General features: G+C 49.5%; 1 protein-coding gene across 1 annotated transcript in view; it reads right to left on the bottom strand.

The window, feature by feature from the left end:
* Window positions 1-11,566, bottom strand: part of MMP11 (matrix metallopeptidase 11) — a 33,171-nt gene extending 21,605 nt beyond the window's left edge. Inside the window, exon 1 of the mRNA XM_067550270.1 lies at window positions 11,286-11,566. Coding sequence (XP_067406371.1) covers window positions 11,286-11,399 — 114 coding nt within the window. The 5' untranslated portion in view covers window positions 11,400-11,566. The remainder of the gene's footprint in view (window positions 1-11,285) is intronic.
* Between the last annotated feature and the right edge of the window lie 4,325 nt (window positions 11,567-15,891).

The raw sequence follows: 15,891 nt of genomic DNA, 5'->3' as shown, positions 1-15,891 counted from the left end.
GAACCTGAGAAGGTGGGGCCTGGGGCCATGGAAATTAGCACAGGCTGGTGAAGGGAGTTCCTTGCATCCCAAGCAATCCCTGATAGCAAGTATCACGTTTCCGCCGGGGGGCTGCTCGCAGAGGGACCTGACTCATGGTCCCACTGACTTCCCACGGGGTAGGTTGCTTCTCACTGTAGGGTGGTCTTAGGAGTCTGTCCTGCTCAGGACATGGAGGGAGGATTTACACAGCTAATTCTCATGGGCCTTTATAGGATTTTCCAAGCCATCACATGGAGCACAGACAATAGCCCGCTCGGAAGGGGCTATTCATTATCTGGGGTTTACAAACTGGTGTCTCCCAGCCAAAGAAAAGAGGCAAAGGAGTCACAGTATGGAGGTTGGGTGACTGTTCAACTATATCTCCACTGGCAAAAGCCCTGGGGACACTGGCAGGGTCACCTCTGAAAAACGAACAGATTCCCACCAGGCAGCTGACTGTGAAACTCCAGCCTGGAATGAGAGAGGGCGAGGTCTGATCCCAGGGAGCGCAGACACCGCCGCAAGGAACGGATTGCCTGCTCCCTTTTCCCAGGCTTTGCAGGCCCCGCATGGCCACATGCACACTGGCACTTCTCAGAACTTGGCAGACCTCACTTCAGGCTGCTGAGGCCACAGAGAGCAGCCAGGCTCCCCAGGCAGTGTCCCGTCCACATTGGGGAGATAAGATGGACCTTTAACTTCTCCAGTCAGGGGCAGGGCCATTGTCCCGGAGCTGGCTCCCAGGTCCATGGAGCTCACGGCATTCTGCACAGAAAGCCAAAGGCCCTGTCTGGGAGGAGGCTGCAAACAGGGCAGCCCAGCCACAGAGACCCAGGCGCAGCAGGAAAGCAGGACATTTTCTGTCAGCAGAAAACTTGACAACAATGAGGCTGCTGGTGTGCAGAGTCCACTGTCCGTCCTGCTGACCAACACCCTCTCATGGTTTCCTTGTGCTCCCCCGCCGGCCTGTCTGTCTCCACCAGGTGTCTCTGGTCTTCTGCTTAGACTGTGAGCTCACTGGGCAGGTCCATTGTTTTGTTCTGGGTTCATACAGCGCCTAGCACAATGGAGTCCTGGGCCATAACAGAGGCTCCCAGGTGCCAGCACAATACAGATAATAAACATACTAGCAGCCTTGTTCCCAGCCAGCTGGGAGGAACTAACTATGCTGCAATCCTGGCTTAGATCAGTTTAATATTGGATACACCCCTAGTGCTGGGCTCTATCCTGCTCTGCAGGGGAACAGACTCGGTTGGTTTCTCCCTCTCCTCTCCATTACATCTGGGATCCTACATTCTAGGTGAAAAAGTGACTCACCCTCCTCTAAGGAACCTGAGAGCTCTCCTGGCCTTTGCGACATGGATTCGCTTCCTGACATTGGGGAGCATGCCCAGTGTCTTGTCCCAGACAATCACAGAAATGTAGGACTGGAAGGGACCTCAATAGGTCATCTTGTCCAGTCCCCTGCACTGAGGCAGGACTAAGTATTATCTAGACAGTGGTTCTCAACCCATGGCCTGTGGGCCACTTACAGCCCAATCAGCACACAGTTGTGGCCCACATGACATCCTCAGGACCATACAGGTAGAATATATATTGTGTGGATGCAGCCCACGTAACACAGAGCTGCATATGTGGCCAACAGTGCTAAATAAGTTGAGAACCACTGATCTAGACCATCCCTGATAGGTGTCCATCTAACCTATTCTTTAAAACTTCCAATGATGGAGATCCCTCAACCTCCTCAGGTAATTTGTTCCACCAGTGCTTAGCTGCCCTGAGAGTTTTTCCTTAATGTCTAACCTAATTCTCCCTTGCTGCAATCTAAGCCCATTACTTCTTATCTTGTCCTCGGTGGTTAAGAAGAACAATGCATCACCCTCTTCTTGATACCAACCTTTTATGTACTTAAAAGACTATTATGCCCCCTTCAGTCTTTTCTTCTCCAGACCAAACACAGTTTTCAACCTTTCTTCACAGGTCATGTTTTCTAGACCATTAATCATTTTGTTGTTCTCCTCTGGACTTGCTCCACTTTTTCCTCATCTTCCCCAAAGTGTGGTGTCCAGAAGTGAGCACAATATTCCAGCTGAGGCCTTCTCGGCGCTGAGTACAATAGAAGAATCACTTCTTGTGTCTTGCTTACAACACTTCTGCTAATACATCTCAGAATGATGTTCGCTTTTTTTCCAACAGTATTACATTGTTGACTCTTATTTAGTTTGTGATCCACTATAGTCCCAGATCCTTTTCTCCAGTACTCCTTCTTAGGCAGTGTTGTTGTGGTATATTAGAGAGACAAAGCGGGTGAGGTGATATCTTTTATTGAACTGACTTCTGTTGGTAAAAGAGAGAAGCTTTCGAGCTACACATATCTCCACTGCTACAATGATCAACACCCCCTGTAACACACTTGTCAAGATCCATGGGTCCTACACATGCCTATCACACCATGTGGTGGTGTACCTCATCCAGGGCACTAAATGTCCCAATAGCAATTTTGTGGGTGAAACCAGACAATCACTACACTCTCAACTGAACTCCCACAGGAAAAAGATAAGACAAAAACACCCCATCAACTGTGTGTGAACACTTCTCACAAAGTGATCACTCTGTATCTGACCTCTCAGTCCTCATCCTCAAAGGGAACCTGCCCCACACTTCCAGAAGATGAACCTGGGAGCTTGAATTCATAACTTTGCTAGACACTAAAGATCATGGACCAAACAAAGACACTGGATTTATGGCTTATTGCAGGGGTGGCCAAACTTACTGTCCCCCCAAGACCTTCCTTCCTGCTGGGCAGAATCCTCTAGCCCCACCACCCTGCTGCAGAGCAGAAACTCCGAGCTCTCCACCCCATTCTGGTAGGTGGAGAATGGGGAAGGGGGCATAGGGGATACCCCAAGCCACACTAACTGTAAAAGAGCCGCATGCGGCTGGCTGCCCCTGGCTTATTACAACAATCTGTATCCTATTAGCAACCCTCCAATCCCATCTGCTTCCCCTCCCTCTTTTCCTCCCTATGACTAGAGGGATGTTAATAGGCTGCTTCACCTTGAATGGTCCCTTGAAAGATGTGTTAACTACTTATGCTAAGCAATCTGTTCCATCTTGTATTTAGTGGTGACACTTGGAATACGTTTCCCAGACCTGAAGAAGAGCTCATTCGGTATAAGCTCGAATACTTGTCTCTCTCACCAAAAAAAAGTTGGTCCAATGAAAGATATTACCTCACCCACCTTCTCTCTCCTTCCTAGACAGGCATTTCCCATATTGCAGTTAATTATTCCTTCCTAAGTGTAGTACTTTGCATTTGTCCTTGTTGAATGTCATCCTATTTATTTCAGACCATTTCTCCAATTGTCAAAATTTTGAATTTGAATCCTGTCCTCCAAAGGGCTTGCAACCGCCCCCAGCTTGATATCGTCTGCAAACTTTATAGGTGTACTCTCTCTTCCATTAACCAAATCATTTAGGAAGATATAGAATCAGACCCAGGACAGATCTCTGCAGGGTTCCACTCGATATGCCTTTCTGTGCACCCATCTTATAGTAGATTCTAAGCTATACTTCTTTAGTTTGTTTATGAGATGGTCACGTGAGATAGTATCAAAAGCCTTACTAAAGTTGAAATAGATCACATCTGCGGCTTCCACTGTATCTTGGTACCCTCTCAAAGATGAATTTTAGGCTGGTTTAACATGGTTTGTTCTTGACAAATCCCTGCTGACTGTTACTTATCACATCATTTTCTTCAAGGTAGTTACAAATAGATTGTTTAAGTATTTGCTCCATTATCTGTCTGAGGACCTACATTAAGCTGATTGGTCTATATTTCCCTGGGTTGTCCATATTCCCCTTTTCATCGCTAGGTACTGTGACTGTATTTGCCCTTTTCCAGTCCCTTCGTGTCATGCTGCTCGTAAGTACCTATGTGGAGCACCGAGAGCTCAGTGCTCAGGGATGAGCAGTTCAAAGCAGCTCCCTCGATCATTTCACTCCTCTTCTGACAGGCTTCATGGCACAGATGCTGCTCAGCTGCCAGTGGCCACAAGAGCATTGCAGTTCACTGATCCCTTCCCAAAGGCCCAGACCACCTGTTCTCCTAAAATGGAGAGGCACTTTGGAACTTGGGAATCAGAACCATAGCCGCTCTCCGAGAGCTTCCTGTGACATTGCCCTGGAAACCATTAAAGCGCCCCAGGCCTTTCCTGCCACTCCTTTCGCTGTCGGAGCAGAGGCATTCTCGTTCCCATCCCGCCCATTTCTCTTGTTCCAAGAGGTCTGTGCTGTCACAGTGTTTGCGGCTGCCTTGACCGATCATACGGATACTCTGACCACTCGCGGGGTGAACCTTCACCGGCAGAGACATCATCCTATCAAACAAACAGTCTGCACCCCAGGGCCCTGTACTTCTGATCACTCCCTCCTCCCTCTCTCAGCTCCACCTGCAGGGGAAGGGAAAGATCCCCTTCTCTTTACATCACTCGCCAGTAAAGCTATTTCCAATGCCGTTGGGTAAGAAGTTGCTGCCATCTGTGCCCAGGTTCTTGTCTCTGTGGTTCTCCAGGACAGGAGCCTCCTCCTCATTCTTTGGGGTGGGGGGAGGTCTGCACCCCTTGCTCCCAGAGAGGTGTGGCAGCACCGGCCTTGATTCAAAAGAAGAATGCTCTTATTTGGTAGCATAGATCACCTTTCCCCTGTGTACATCAAGCCTCTCCTTTAACCCAGAGCAGGTTTGGATGCCAAAGTGCTGCTAGCGTTGCGGTTTAGCAGTAAAGTTCTGCTTCCTCAGAGAGAGAGAGACAGTTCCACACTGAATCAGGACATCTCAGACACTAGGCGATGGACCAGAATCCACGCTCTGAGGTGCTAATGCTACTAGGGGATTAGTCATTTCATGGCTGGAAGGGACCATTATGGCGTGATGTAGTCCAGCCCCTGCTAGTTTTCTGTGCATGGCACTCTGCTATCTCTGCGGCCAGATGTTCAGAGCTGATGTAAAGAGCTGTACAAAGGAAGCAAGCACAAGATGTTTTATTGATCTTACAAAACACGGAATTATGCATATTCCCAAGTGCCATCTTCAGGCACTGAATCTATTAACTATTTGCACATACACAGACAGAGTGCTCCCGTCACAGGACCAGTCCGTGCTCTCTGGTATGCTGGGCTGAATTCTGAGCAGCATGACGAGAAAGCCATCAGGAATTTGAAGTCAGGTGGGCTAAAGCAGAAGATGTGGGAACTGAGCTCCTTGTACACACAGACCAAGGCTCCTCTCCTGCCATTCTTTTCCTTTGGAATCATCAAGTGCAATCTCCCTGGGACCAGACTCTGTTTCCGGTTTATTTGGTGGTGGTTGTTGTTGGCAACAAAGAAAGAAAATGTTTATTTTTCCTAAGCAAGAAGGAACATGAAACACTGAGAACTGCAAATGTTTATGCCCAAAGAGCCAGTGCGAGGGCCCGAGCTGATGCAAAGAGGGGGGGTGAATTAATAAACACTTTGGGGTTATTTTCATTAGCAGCCGTTTTTTGTTACATGATAGTTTAAGGCTGTGGTCCGTCAATGGCACTTTTCCTGAGCAGGCAATGCAGCGAAAGCCTCATGACTACCAGAGGCACAAGGTACAAGGAGATAAACCCCAGGAGGTCTGGCTAGCCAAAGATCTCAAGATCCCCAAGTCTGATTAAACAGGAATCCCCTTGAAACTAAGGAATCCTCTCTGGGATTTAGCACAGTCCAGTCACAGCAGGGTTATTTTGTGTGTGTGTTGTCAGGTCAAAGCTAAAATGTGCCTCAGCTGTCAGCACATGCCAGTGACTGGGACCCACTGACCTATGGGGCCACATGTGCAGGGACCCTCCCACTTATGAGAGGCATGTGTCAGCCTGAGCCAAGGACTGACACCCCCCAACCTATGGGGGTAAAACACCAGTTGGGCCAAGGACCAGCACCCCTGATCTATGGGGAGGATATGCCTGCCCAGGCCAGGGACCAGGATCCCCCTACTTACAGGGCAGAACCCACTTGGGGCAAGGACTTCTGACCTTTGAGCATGTGCAGACTCCCTGGTCCACATGTGGAGATCCTCAGGCTACTGAGAGGATGGAATGAAGCGAGCTGCAACTGTGAGGGCTCAAGATTTCTATAAATCTACAGTGATTGCAGAATGTCTTCCTGAAAGACACACGCCTCTATTTCACCCTTGCATGGCCTTTTCAGCATGGACACACCATGGAGCACAGCAGGTATGTCATACCGCTGAGCTGATTAACAATCGGACGTCTGCACACACACCCACAAAGGTGGTGCGTCAGAGTGCAGGCTGGAAACGCAAGTAATAAACAAGCCCTGGGACCTCTGCACACAGCAACAGCCTGAGAACTCCACAGGCTCTATCCAAGTCTGATTATTCTCTCATTTATTCTCGACAGAGCAAAGCCCTTTGATGGGTTCTCCAGGGAATCCACCATTTGTCCTCCCTAGACACCACCTGTCCCATCTGTTCCTCAGTAGCCTAAGCAGCTAGGGGTGTCTGCAGCACTTGAATGCCTTTGGCCTCAGTCTTCTCTCTAAATGTGAGCCAAACTCAAACTGAAGCTTTTCTGAAGTTTGGAAATGCGCAGGTGACTCTTTCATTTCCATGTGCCTTCTGCTTCCTGGTTTAAGCCACACCCACAGCCCAAATACCCAGAAGTCACGAGCCCAACCATTCTCACTGCGCAGGCTAGAGTGGGATAGAACCTGAACCTCAAGAGAGAGCTTGTTCTTGTGACGTTTCCAGTCTAGTTCAGAGCATAGGCCAATGAGGCTAGAATAAGCCCATCAGATTTGAATACCGTTCTTTGTTGCTCATCAGCCCCACAGCTCTGAGCGTTCGGGGAGTCCTCCCTTCCTGCCAGCATTGTCAAAGGAAACCAGCCACTCTCCTTACGCCACTTCAATTACAGGGAGATGAGGGCAGAGGATGGTAAGGGATTTCTTTTGACCCCAGCTGACAACATGGTCATGCCCAGAAGCATGAGGCTTGATGGCCTTTGCTGTAATTTTTATCCTTCCCGGTATAACAGCAGATGTGATTCGGAGCATGGGGCACAGCACCTGGAAACACTCATTTGCTTGTACTCCTTCTTTCTCTTCTGACACCCCCAGGCCCTCCCCTCCTGTCCACTCTGCTAGAGCCTAGGTGCTAACACAAAGCCTTCAAGAACTAGAGTTTGCTAGGGGGGGGTGTGTGTGTGTGTGTGTGTGTGTGTGTGTGTGTGTGTGTGTGAGGGAGAAGGTGGACACTACCAAAGCCTACACCAACAGGAGAGTAAATGTTTACATGTGCTCTTGATTCCTTGCTGAAGGGGAGGATAAACATGTCTAAATTATCCTGAACACTCATTTCAATATTTAAAGAGTGAAAACAAACAGCATATTTCAACCTCTTTGTATAAACTTTGTCTGTGTGGGGAGGAAGGAGCCTGCCTGGGCCAAGCTATTCCTCCTAACGTCACCCCCTCTGCTCCTGGCCCAGAGAGCTGCATGCCATGCATCTGTAAGAAAGCACAGTACATTCCAGGTAGGATTGCTGGATCTGGAGAGGAGAGAGTTCCAGGAAATGACATATGACTGGATTACACCAGTCAACTAGGCATGAGGCCACCAAGTTTCCCCATGGCTAGTTTCTCAGTGAAATGCATTGACGTTAATTCTCAGAGGGGGCCTGAGCCAGGCCATCTCCAGGTGCTCCATTTGGTCTGGGTGTGCCCTGCCCTGAGAATTAGTGATCTTAGTTCTGGGGGTTTCACAAGAGCCGCTGCAGATAGTTTGGCTTTTGCTCTATTTCTCAGTTTCCTCGGGTGCTAACATAACAGCTGAACTCTCTTGACCAGAGCTCTGAGAGCTCCAGGATCTCTTAGTTTCTGCCACTCAGTTTTACCTTGTAACAAGCCTTAGCCCTTGAGCACCCTAACGCTAAGCGTTGGTGTATCAACAGCTATCAAACCTCATGCTTCAGGACTGAAGCTGACCTGCTGAGGTCAGGAAGAAATCTAGCACCCCCTCGCTCCATATTACAGTATGTTTAACATTGTCTGGGTGCAATGAAGGGATTTTTCCCCCCCCATCTAGAGAGGTTCTCAGGTCAATGTTAACTATGCCAACTCATCAGGCCTCCGACCAAGAGGCTCAGGTTCACCACCAATCAGCTGACAGCTCCACTAACAACTCCACTGACCTCTACTAAATACCTGAGAACTCCAGTAAGAGTGCTGTTCACTGACCCCCCAGCTGCCTGCAGCATCTCCTGCCTGCTCAGTTTCCCTGCTCCCTTCCCATCCAGCCACAGCGAGCAAAAGGGCCAAGAAAAGAACAGTCACGATGAGCAGAGGCATGGACAGATTTCCATGTGGGGCAAGGCTACAAATATTAGGACTATTTCGTTTCAGAGGAAATGAATCTGAGTTGACATGGCAGAGGTATATAATAAAGAATGGACTAGAGAAGGTCAATCCATAAATCCCAGGCAACCTTGCTTTAATACAAGAATAAGCAGGCATCCAATTAAATTTAAATGGACACCAACTTGAAAAATCAGAGTTCTCTGAAATTCTGGACCGACTGGTTACAAGTAACACCTAGGATGACTGAAAGATGTTAGTGGGGGAAAGAAGTGTCTATTATTTTAGCTTTTTAATTTGGTATATTTGAGAGCACCTCCTGTACAATTAGTTTAACTGTTTGCATTGCATCGGTAGTTTCTCACTTGCTGGAAAGATCCTTATAGACATTAGCAGATCAGAAAATCCCTTGTGGAAAGGGCACACTATTGGCTACTGTGAGGGCGCTCCATCAGAATTTTTTTTTTTTTTTAAATATCAGATGATTAAAAAAACCAAATTGCCTGTGTCCCTTTAGAAACTGATGAAAAGAAATTCATTTTTGCATGATACACCATTAACGCAACCAGTGGAACTCTCTGCCATAAGAAGCTCTTGAACCAAATGCTTATTAGGAGGCTGAAAAGGTGTAGAGTCAGACATCGGTTAGGAATAATATGGATATCATCCAGTCACTCTTGCTATAGCAGGGTAGTTAGCAGTCATGATTCAGAATCATATAAACTAACAGCTGACTGCCTAGGGCTATGGAGAAGCTTTCCTCATGGCCAGGGGACTGCACTCACTCCCTTAGGGGAATGGTATACCATCCTCTGAAGCATCTGGTACGGGACACTGAACAAGATGGACCATTGGTCTGATTTGGTATGGGGTTTCTGTTTTACCAACACAATGCCCCAGCTCTCTTTTCCTCCCTTCTCCTTACAGCGCTGGCTAGTTTGTATGAGCCTCAGCAATCTTTGCACTCTGGTCCCTTGACAGCAGCGAGTGAGGGTCCTGGGTATAAAGGAGTGTGTGCGGGTGGGGACACTAGTCTCAGCTGGGCAGAGTTATATGGGGACCTTAATTTACACAGGACACTATAGGCTGGCATTGCCTTCCTACAAAGCATCCAGCATGTGCCTGCCCCTGTTGGCCACAGGACCCAGATAAGATGCACTGTTGGTCCATTCAAGAATGGTGATTCCTGGAGTTTCTTTATGTAGCGACAGCATGGGGTGGCTTAAGACCTCTCCCCCTGTCCCCCTTCCTCCCATGCCAGTTCGTGTCTCTGCAGGAAGAAGGGGGGGCTCCAGATTTGTGAATTACTCACTGGTTTATTGGCAGAGCTACAGATCAACCAGTTGCTAAATGTAGGGGTGGAGGGAGTGAAGCTGTAACATAGCTGGGGATGTGCAAAGAAATCCCTCTCCATTCAGCATGTGCTCTGCCTTACTTTCCATGGAAGCACAGCTGGGATGAGTTCAATGACATTTTGTTTTGAATAATAAAAGCGTTTCGTAGGCCAAGAACGTTTAAGCCAAGCTCCAGCCCACAGCAGATTTAACAGCCAAGTTATAAACTTCTCAGATGACAGAGCTTGATAATAAAACCATCCACAGAACCTGCACTAATCCCCAGCGGTGCTACCGGGCATTGCTCTCTCGTCAGTTTGTGCAGCAGAAAAGCACATGCAGATAATAACCCGATTACACCAGCGCAGACAGCACTCTCCAGTCCCCCAAACGTCTCTCCCACCCCGGCGTCAGCACCTCCGATAGCTACTAGTCCCATCCCAGGTGCTAGAAGTTGGCAGGCATGTCCGGGAGGGAGAGTCCTGCTGCTTCCCCCCTGCCTGCACGTTTTATTCATCTATTTAGTCTTGAATCCCCTCAGCATTTCTCGCTTTCATCTGGAACTGCCATCGCAGCGTGAGGGATGCATTAGTAGCAGGCGATGAATGCCGCTGTCCCTTTAAAGAGAAGAGGGGAAGGATCCCTCTTCATTTTGTAAACAGTAATTACAGTAATCTCCCCCCCCAAGAGTGCACATTTTAAAAATACACCCTGGCATGCAGAAAGCCAGCCCGCAGATTGTACTGCCCTGCAACAAAGCAGAAGGCAGCTGACACTAGAGAAACCGGCCAGCTCGACAACAAAGATGCATCTGCTGCTGGGGGACAACTGGTGCTTCACTGGGAGAGGGGGGGCAGAAGAGGGGGGAGGGGAGAGAGAGAGAGAGAGAGAGGCGGGTTTGTTTCCCAAGCAGAAAAAAAAACCCCAACACAAAGTTTCCAAGTTCTTGTTTGGAGCCGGGGCAGGGAGGGGTTTGCTAAGGAAATGCCCCCATGGGCAGCAACTGCCGATTCCTACCGAGAAGTGCCTGCACACAAGGCAGTGCTGTACGGGTTTATAAAGAACATGGACATCTGCCGGGGGGACAGAGGGACACCGGGAGCAAAGCAAACACAAGCGGCCCGGGGGGGACGGTGACATGCTCCCAGTTACGGTCTGACTCCAGCTCCAGGAGGGCGCGGGATCCCCCCCGAGCCGGCAGGCGTGTAAACAAGCCGAGGGGTTAAACTAAGCAGCAGCTCCAGTCACTTGGGGAAGCAACGCGCCTTTGTACAGCGGCGTGTGATCGCGCTGCAAACCGGCCCACGGTCCGCCCCAGCGGGAGCCCTGGCCATCTGTCCGCCCGTCCGCTCCGCTCCGCTCCATCCACCCATCCACCCCCGCAGGCGAGAGGGGGGAGAAGGGCGGCGTGCGCGGTGCAGGAAGGCGAGAGATGTGAGTGCGACCCAGGCGCAGGGGCAGGGGTCGGGAAGACCAGCCTGCAAGCGGGGCTGGCCCGGGAGAGAGGCTCCCCGCCCCCCCGGACTGCACTCACCAGGCTCTTGTGTCGGCGGGACCCCCGCGAGGCGGGCAGCGCCGGGCACCGCAGCAGCCAGGGCAGGAGGAAGGCGGCGAGCAGGGCGGCGGCAGAGCGCGGCGCCCGAGCCATGCCGGACCCGCTCCCCGCCGGCACGAGCGCAGGCTGCGGCAGACGGGAGGCGCGCGCGCGGGGCTGGAGGGAGCCGGGCGCTGCCGGGCGCAGACATAGGGCAGGGGGGGTCCCGCCGCCCCTTTTATAGGCGCTCGCGCTCCTGCCTTTTGTTCTCCCTCTTCGAATTACAGGGTTCGGGGCTGAAGTGACACCGCTCCGCGCCGTCACGTGGGGTGGCGGGGGGCGGAATCCCGGGAGCCCGGCTGGAGTCAGGCCCACTGCTGCATTAACCCCTTCGGCGCAGGGGGCAGCCCCTCCCCCCGCCACAGCTTTACACCGGGGGGGGGGGGGGCAGCAATGAGCAATGACCGAATTAAAATTCGCCCCGTCTCCGAAGATCCCGATGGGGACCGGGGAAGGCCCAGAAGAGGGGGTGGAAGAGCTGCTGCCCTGTGAGGAGGGCTTGACACAGCCTGGAAAAGAGACAGCTGGGGGGGGGGGGGGGTCTGAGCGCCGGCTGTGAGACCAGGGCGGGGGGAGAGAGCAAAGAAGGCAGCGTGATTTGCTGCTCCAACGCAAGAACCAGGAGCCACCCAAGACAGGACATGAATAGGCAGCGGCTTTAGCCTGAACAAAAGGAAGCATTTCTCTGCACAAGGCACAGCCGGCCTGTGGAACTCCTTGCCACAGGATGGTGTGAAGGCCAAGACTATATCGGGGTTCAAAAAAGAGCTAGATAAGTGCATGGAGGATAGGGTCTTCAGTGGCTATTAGCCAGGATGGGCAGGGATGCGAACCCATGCTCTGAAGCATCCCTAGCCTCTGTCTGCCAGAAGCTGGGACTGGGCGATGGAGGGGTCATTTGCTGGTTACCTGTTCTGTTCTGATCTGGCATTGGTCCCTGTCAGAAGACAGGATACTGGCCTACATGGACCATTGGTCTGATCTGGCATGACCACTCTTATGTTCTTAATGTGTCACCGGGCTGCAGAAATGACACAGCCAGCTTGATGTTTTGGTTTGTAAAGAAGAGCAAGAAGGAACTCAGACTTGCCAGGGCAAAAGCTGACTGGGGGGAAGTTATTCTCCAGACACTCCTGTCACCGATGGTGCTATGGGGCCTATTTAACATGGGGAGAATCAGGGGTTGAAAAGGGTCCATTGCTGCTAGTTGAGGTGCCCCATGGAGCCTCCATAGCTCTGCAGTAGCTGCATGGACATTGTGTATATGGGGGGAATCCTGGCCAAGCTGAAGTCAATGGAAGTTTCACCCTGTGGCCCAGGATTTCACCCACCCTATTTAAATATCATAGGGCCCCAATCCTGCAGTGTAAATGTGGGCCTACCCCTTTGTCTGCACAGAATGCCACACAAGTCGACAGTCCTCTGGGCAGGCACAGGGGTCTGCCCAGGCTTTGTGACTTGCAGGATCGGGGCCATAAATGTCAGAGGTGTCAGTTCCTGATTTGGTGACCCACGCCTTCCTTGGTGTGCCGGCCAGCCCCTACAATACATTCACTAATGTTTCATTTTGAACAGGGCTCCTGCCACTTCCCTTGGGACACTTGTCCCTAGGCTGGTAGATCTCATTCTTGTTACAGTCCCATTGTACTAGACATGGTACAAACAACATAAAGGCAGCGTCTGCCCCAGAGAGCTCAGAGACAGCCTATCACCACTTAGCCCTGATGACATCCTCTTTTGCCATCTCTGGCAATCCCTCTGCCTCCAGGACCCTCTATATATGTGTGATCTGTTACGTCTTGCTTTAGGCCAGTGGGGCTCTGCGTGGGCATCATGGGCTGTACATGTGGAATGGCTTGTAGGATCGAGGCCCGAGTCATGGCTTAGCCAAACTGTACATATTTAACCTCTTACATTTTCCCTCATCACTGTGATCACTGCTGTTGTTTTTCTCTAAACTCCCTCCCTAAACTTGCTTATCGCCTTTTTGATAATTTGTCCAGAACTAAATGCACTATTCCACGTGCAGTCGCACCAGAGTTGTATAGAAAAACTATCCTTCCCTTGTCCCCATCATGCAGTGTCTGCATATGGTACTCTGGATTGCACAGGCCCTTTTAGCTGCCATGTCACACTGTAAATTCGTACCTAATGGTCCCGTCTTACCCTTGGTCTTCCTCCCCTGCTTCCAGGTTTCTGCCTCCTCCTGCGCATCTGATGTGGATAACTTTTCCCATAGGTATTAGCTTGCATGTTACCAAGGTGAATCTCCGTCTTTGTTATTTTCTGTCCATATCTGTAAGCCTCTCTTGGTCCCTTTGTCTAATTTCTCTCTCTTCTCATTACCCTTCGCAGCTCCTCCCAATGTGTATTCATCTGCAAAGTTCATTAGCATGCTGTTTATTCCCTCTTCTAGATCATCGATGAAGATGTTAAGTAGAACCAGACCCATGTCTGATATCCTACCTGCCACCTCCCGTGGTTGGAGTGTTATATCTGCATGCATTCTCGAATGCTGCTTTTGATGTGCCTTGAGGGAGTAGGCTGGGCAAACTGCGTAAACTTGACAAATTAGTACTACAAATGGAATTAGCTGTTGTTTACAGTTCTTTTGCCAGTTTTCAGTCCACATCATGGTGGCACGGTAATAGACAATTAGAATTAATTTGGAGAGTAGGGTTTTGTGAGACAGTCTATCAAATACTTTACTAATGTTTTTACTTTTCATCCACCCATTTTGTGGTGCTATAAAAATCAATCAAGATTTTCTCAGAGCAGGGTTAGATATGGGGGTAAAAACAGCTCAGTCCTGTCTATGCTACAGCTTCCACTATCCATGTCCACATTTTGCCAGTATAGTTGCAGACTCAGAGTATATAGACTATAAGGAATGATCTAGCCTCCAAGTGTGAGACAGGATGGATTGGATGACCTTAGCGAGGTTTTCCATCTCCAGTGTCTATGATAGTGAGCCAAACAGGATAAGCCTATTGGGCCCTTGATTCAGCATGTGCCTAACTTTAAATATATGAATTGTCATGGTGAGTTTAATTGAAGTCACTGGGACAATTCATCTGCTTAAAGTCAGACATGTGCTTTAGTATCCTGCAGGATCAGAGCCTAGGCGGGTGATTCTGAAAAGAACAGCAGTGAAATTGTTAATGTCTCCTGACATGGCTCGAACACGTTCCATTCAGTAGTGTAGATGAGATCTTACCCATGTCTCCAAGTCAAATATGTGAAGTGTGTTGGGATTAATGATGATACACATCTAAATGTAATCTATTACTTGTTAATTGCTGTTATTTGTTATCAGCCGTTCCCTCATTTCTTCTTCATCTACATGCAAAATATTCCAATTTTACATTTAAAGAATTGTTTTACCTCCCTATGTTCCCCCTCCCAGAGTAGCGCAGCAGTCAGGAGCTTGAAGGGGAATGAAGTTCCTTCCAACATAGTGTTTCTCAAAAGCACATTTCACCCTCTTAGCTGGGACCAGTGAAGAATTGGCCTGGTTTATTGTTTTGGGAATGCCATGTTTTTTTAAGAGGGACGCTAAACCGAGGGCGTATTAGCTGGGAAAGAGGCTCCTTTTTCCAATGACTGTCACTTAAGAATTGTCCACACACAGAAGCTGCACCAGTTTAATTAAAGGTACGATGTTAAAGTGTTTTTATTAAACCAATGCAGCTCTGTGAGTGCACACTTATGGCAGTTTGAAGCTGGTTTAGCTTGCAGTGAAGGCACAAGTGCAAGCTAAACCCATGTGAACCAAGTTTATACTTGTGTATTTGGCCCCCCTCCCAAAGCTGCACTGGTTTAACAGAATCACTTTAACATCACACAGTTAGTTAAACTAATGCACTTGTACATGGGAAGCGACGTTATAGGGCCTGTCCTAGGTCCCATTAAAGTGAACAGCAGAACTTCCAGTAGTAAATTAAAGAGCAAGTTAATGACAATGGCAAAATGTGGCCCAGACTCTCTTCTTGTCCCTCATTGCCCCCAAAGGTGAATAAACAGTTTATCAGACAATACCGAGTAAACACCAAAGGGTGTGGCCGAGGCTGCGCATACACAACATGTCCCAGACTCTTACTGTGAGAGCACATTTTCTAATGCTATTTCCAGTTCTTACTGGTTCCGCCAGGGCTGGGGTTTCCACACAGTTCCTGGCTAAAATCACAAAGGGTGTAAGGTGGGCAAGGTTCTAAACAAACAGTTTAAGAATCAGCTGAGGTGTGTTTTGCACCTCACAAGGGGTTTGCCCTGGTCCTTGTTTCATGCAGACTACTCCAGCCATCCAGATCAGATGGGCAGAGATGGGGAATTTAGCATGAGGAATTGTAACAGCGATCAAATGCAGAATCAGCAGGCAGCAGCATGCTCCAGGCATCTGTCTTCCTGCCTCATATGTCCTGCTGCATTCTGGCAGTGGATTGGGGTGTTTGGGCGGGGGTGATTTCCCGCAATGATCCTCCTATTTGCATTTCCTCTCTAATGAAGCAGATGCTTGTTCTTAGAAGCAAGAGCAAGATTTTAACAC

The sequence above is a fragment of the Emydura macquarii genome, unplaced genomic scaffold, assembly GCF_026122565.2.
Source record: "Emydura macquarii macquarii isolate MOO-44397 ecotype Brisbane River unplaced genomic scaffold, CSIRO-AGI_Emac_v2 contig_1254, whole genome shotgun sequence".
NCBI lineage: Eukaryota > Metazoa > Chordata > Testudines > Chelidae > Emydura > Emydura macquarii.
Note: the sequence above shows the minus strand (reverse complement) of the source record. Positions and strands in the feature narration are given on the sequence as shown.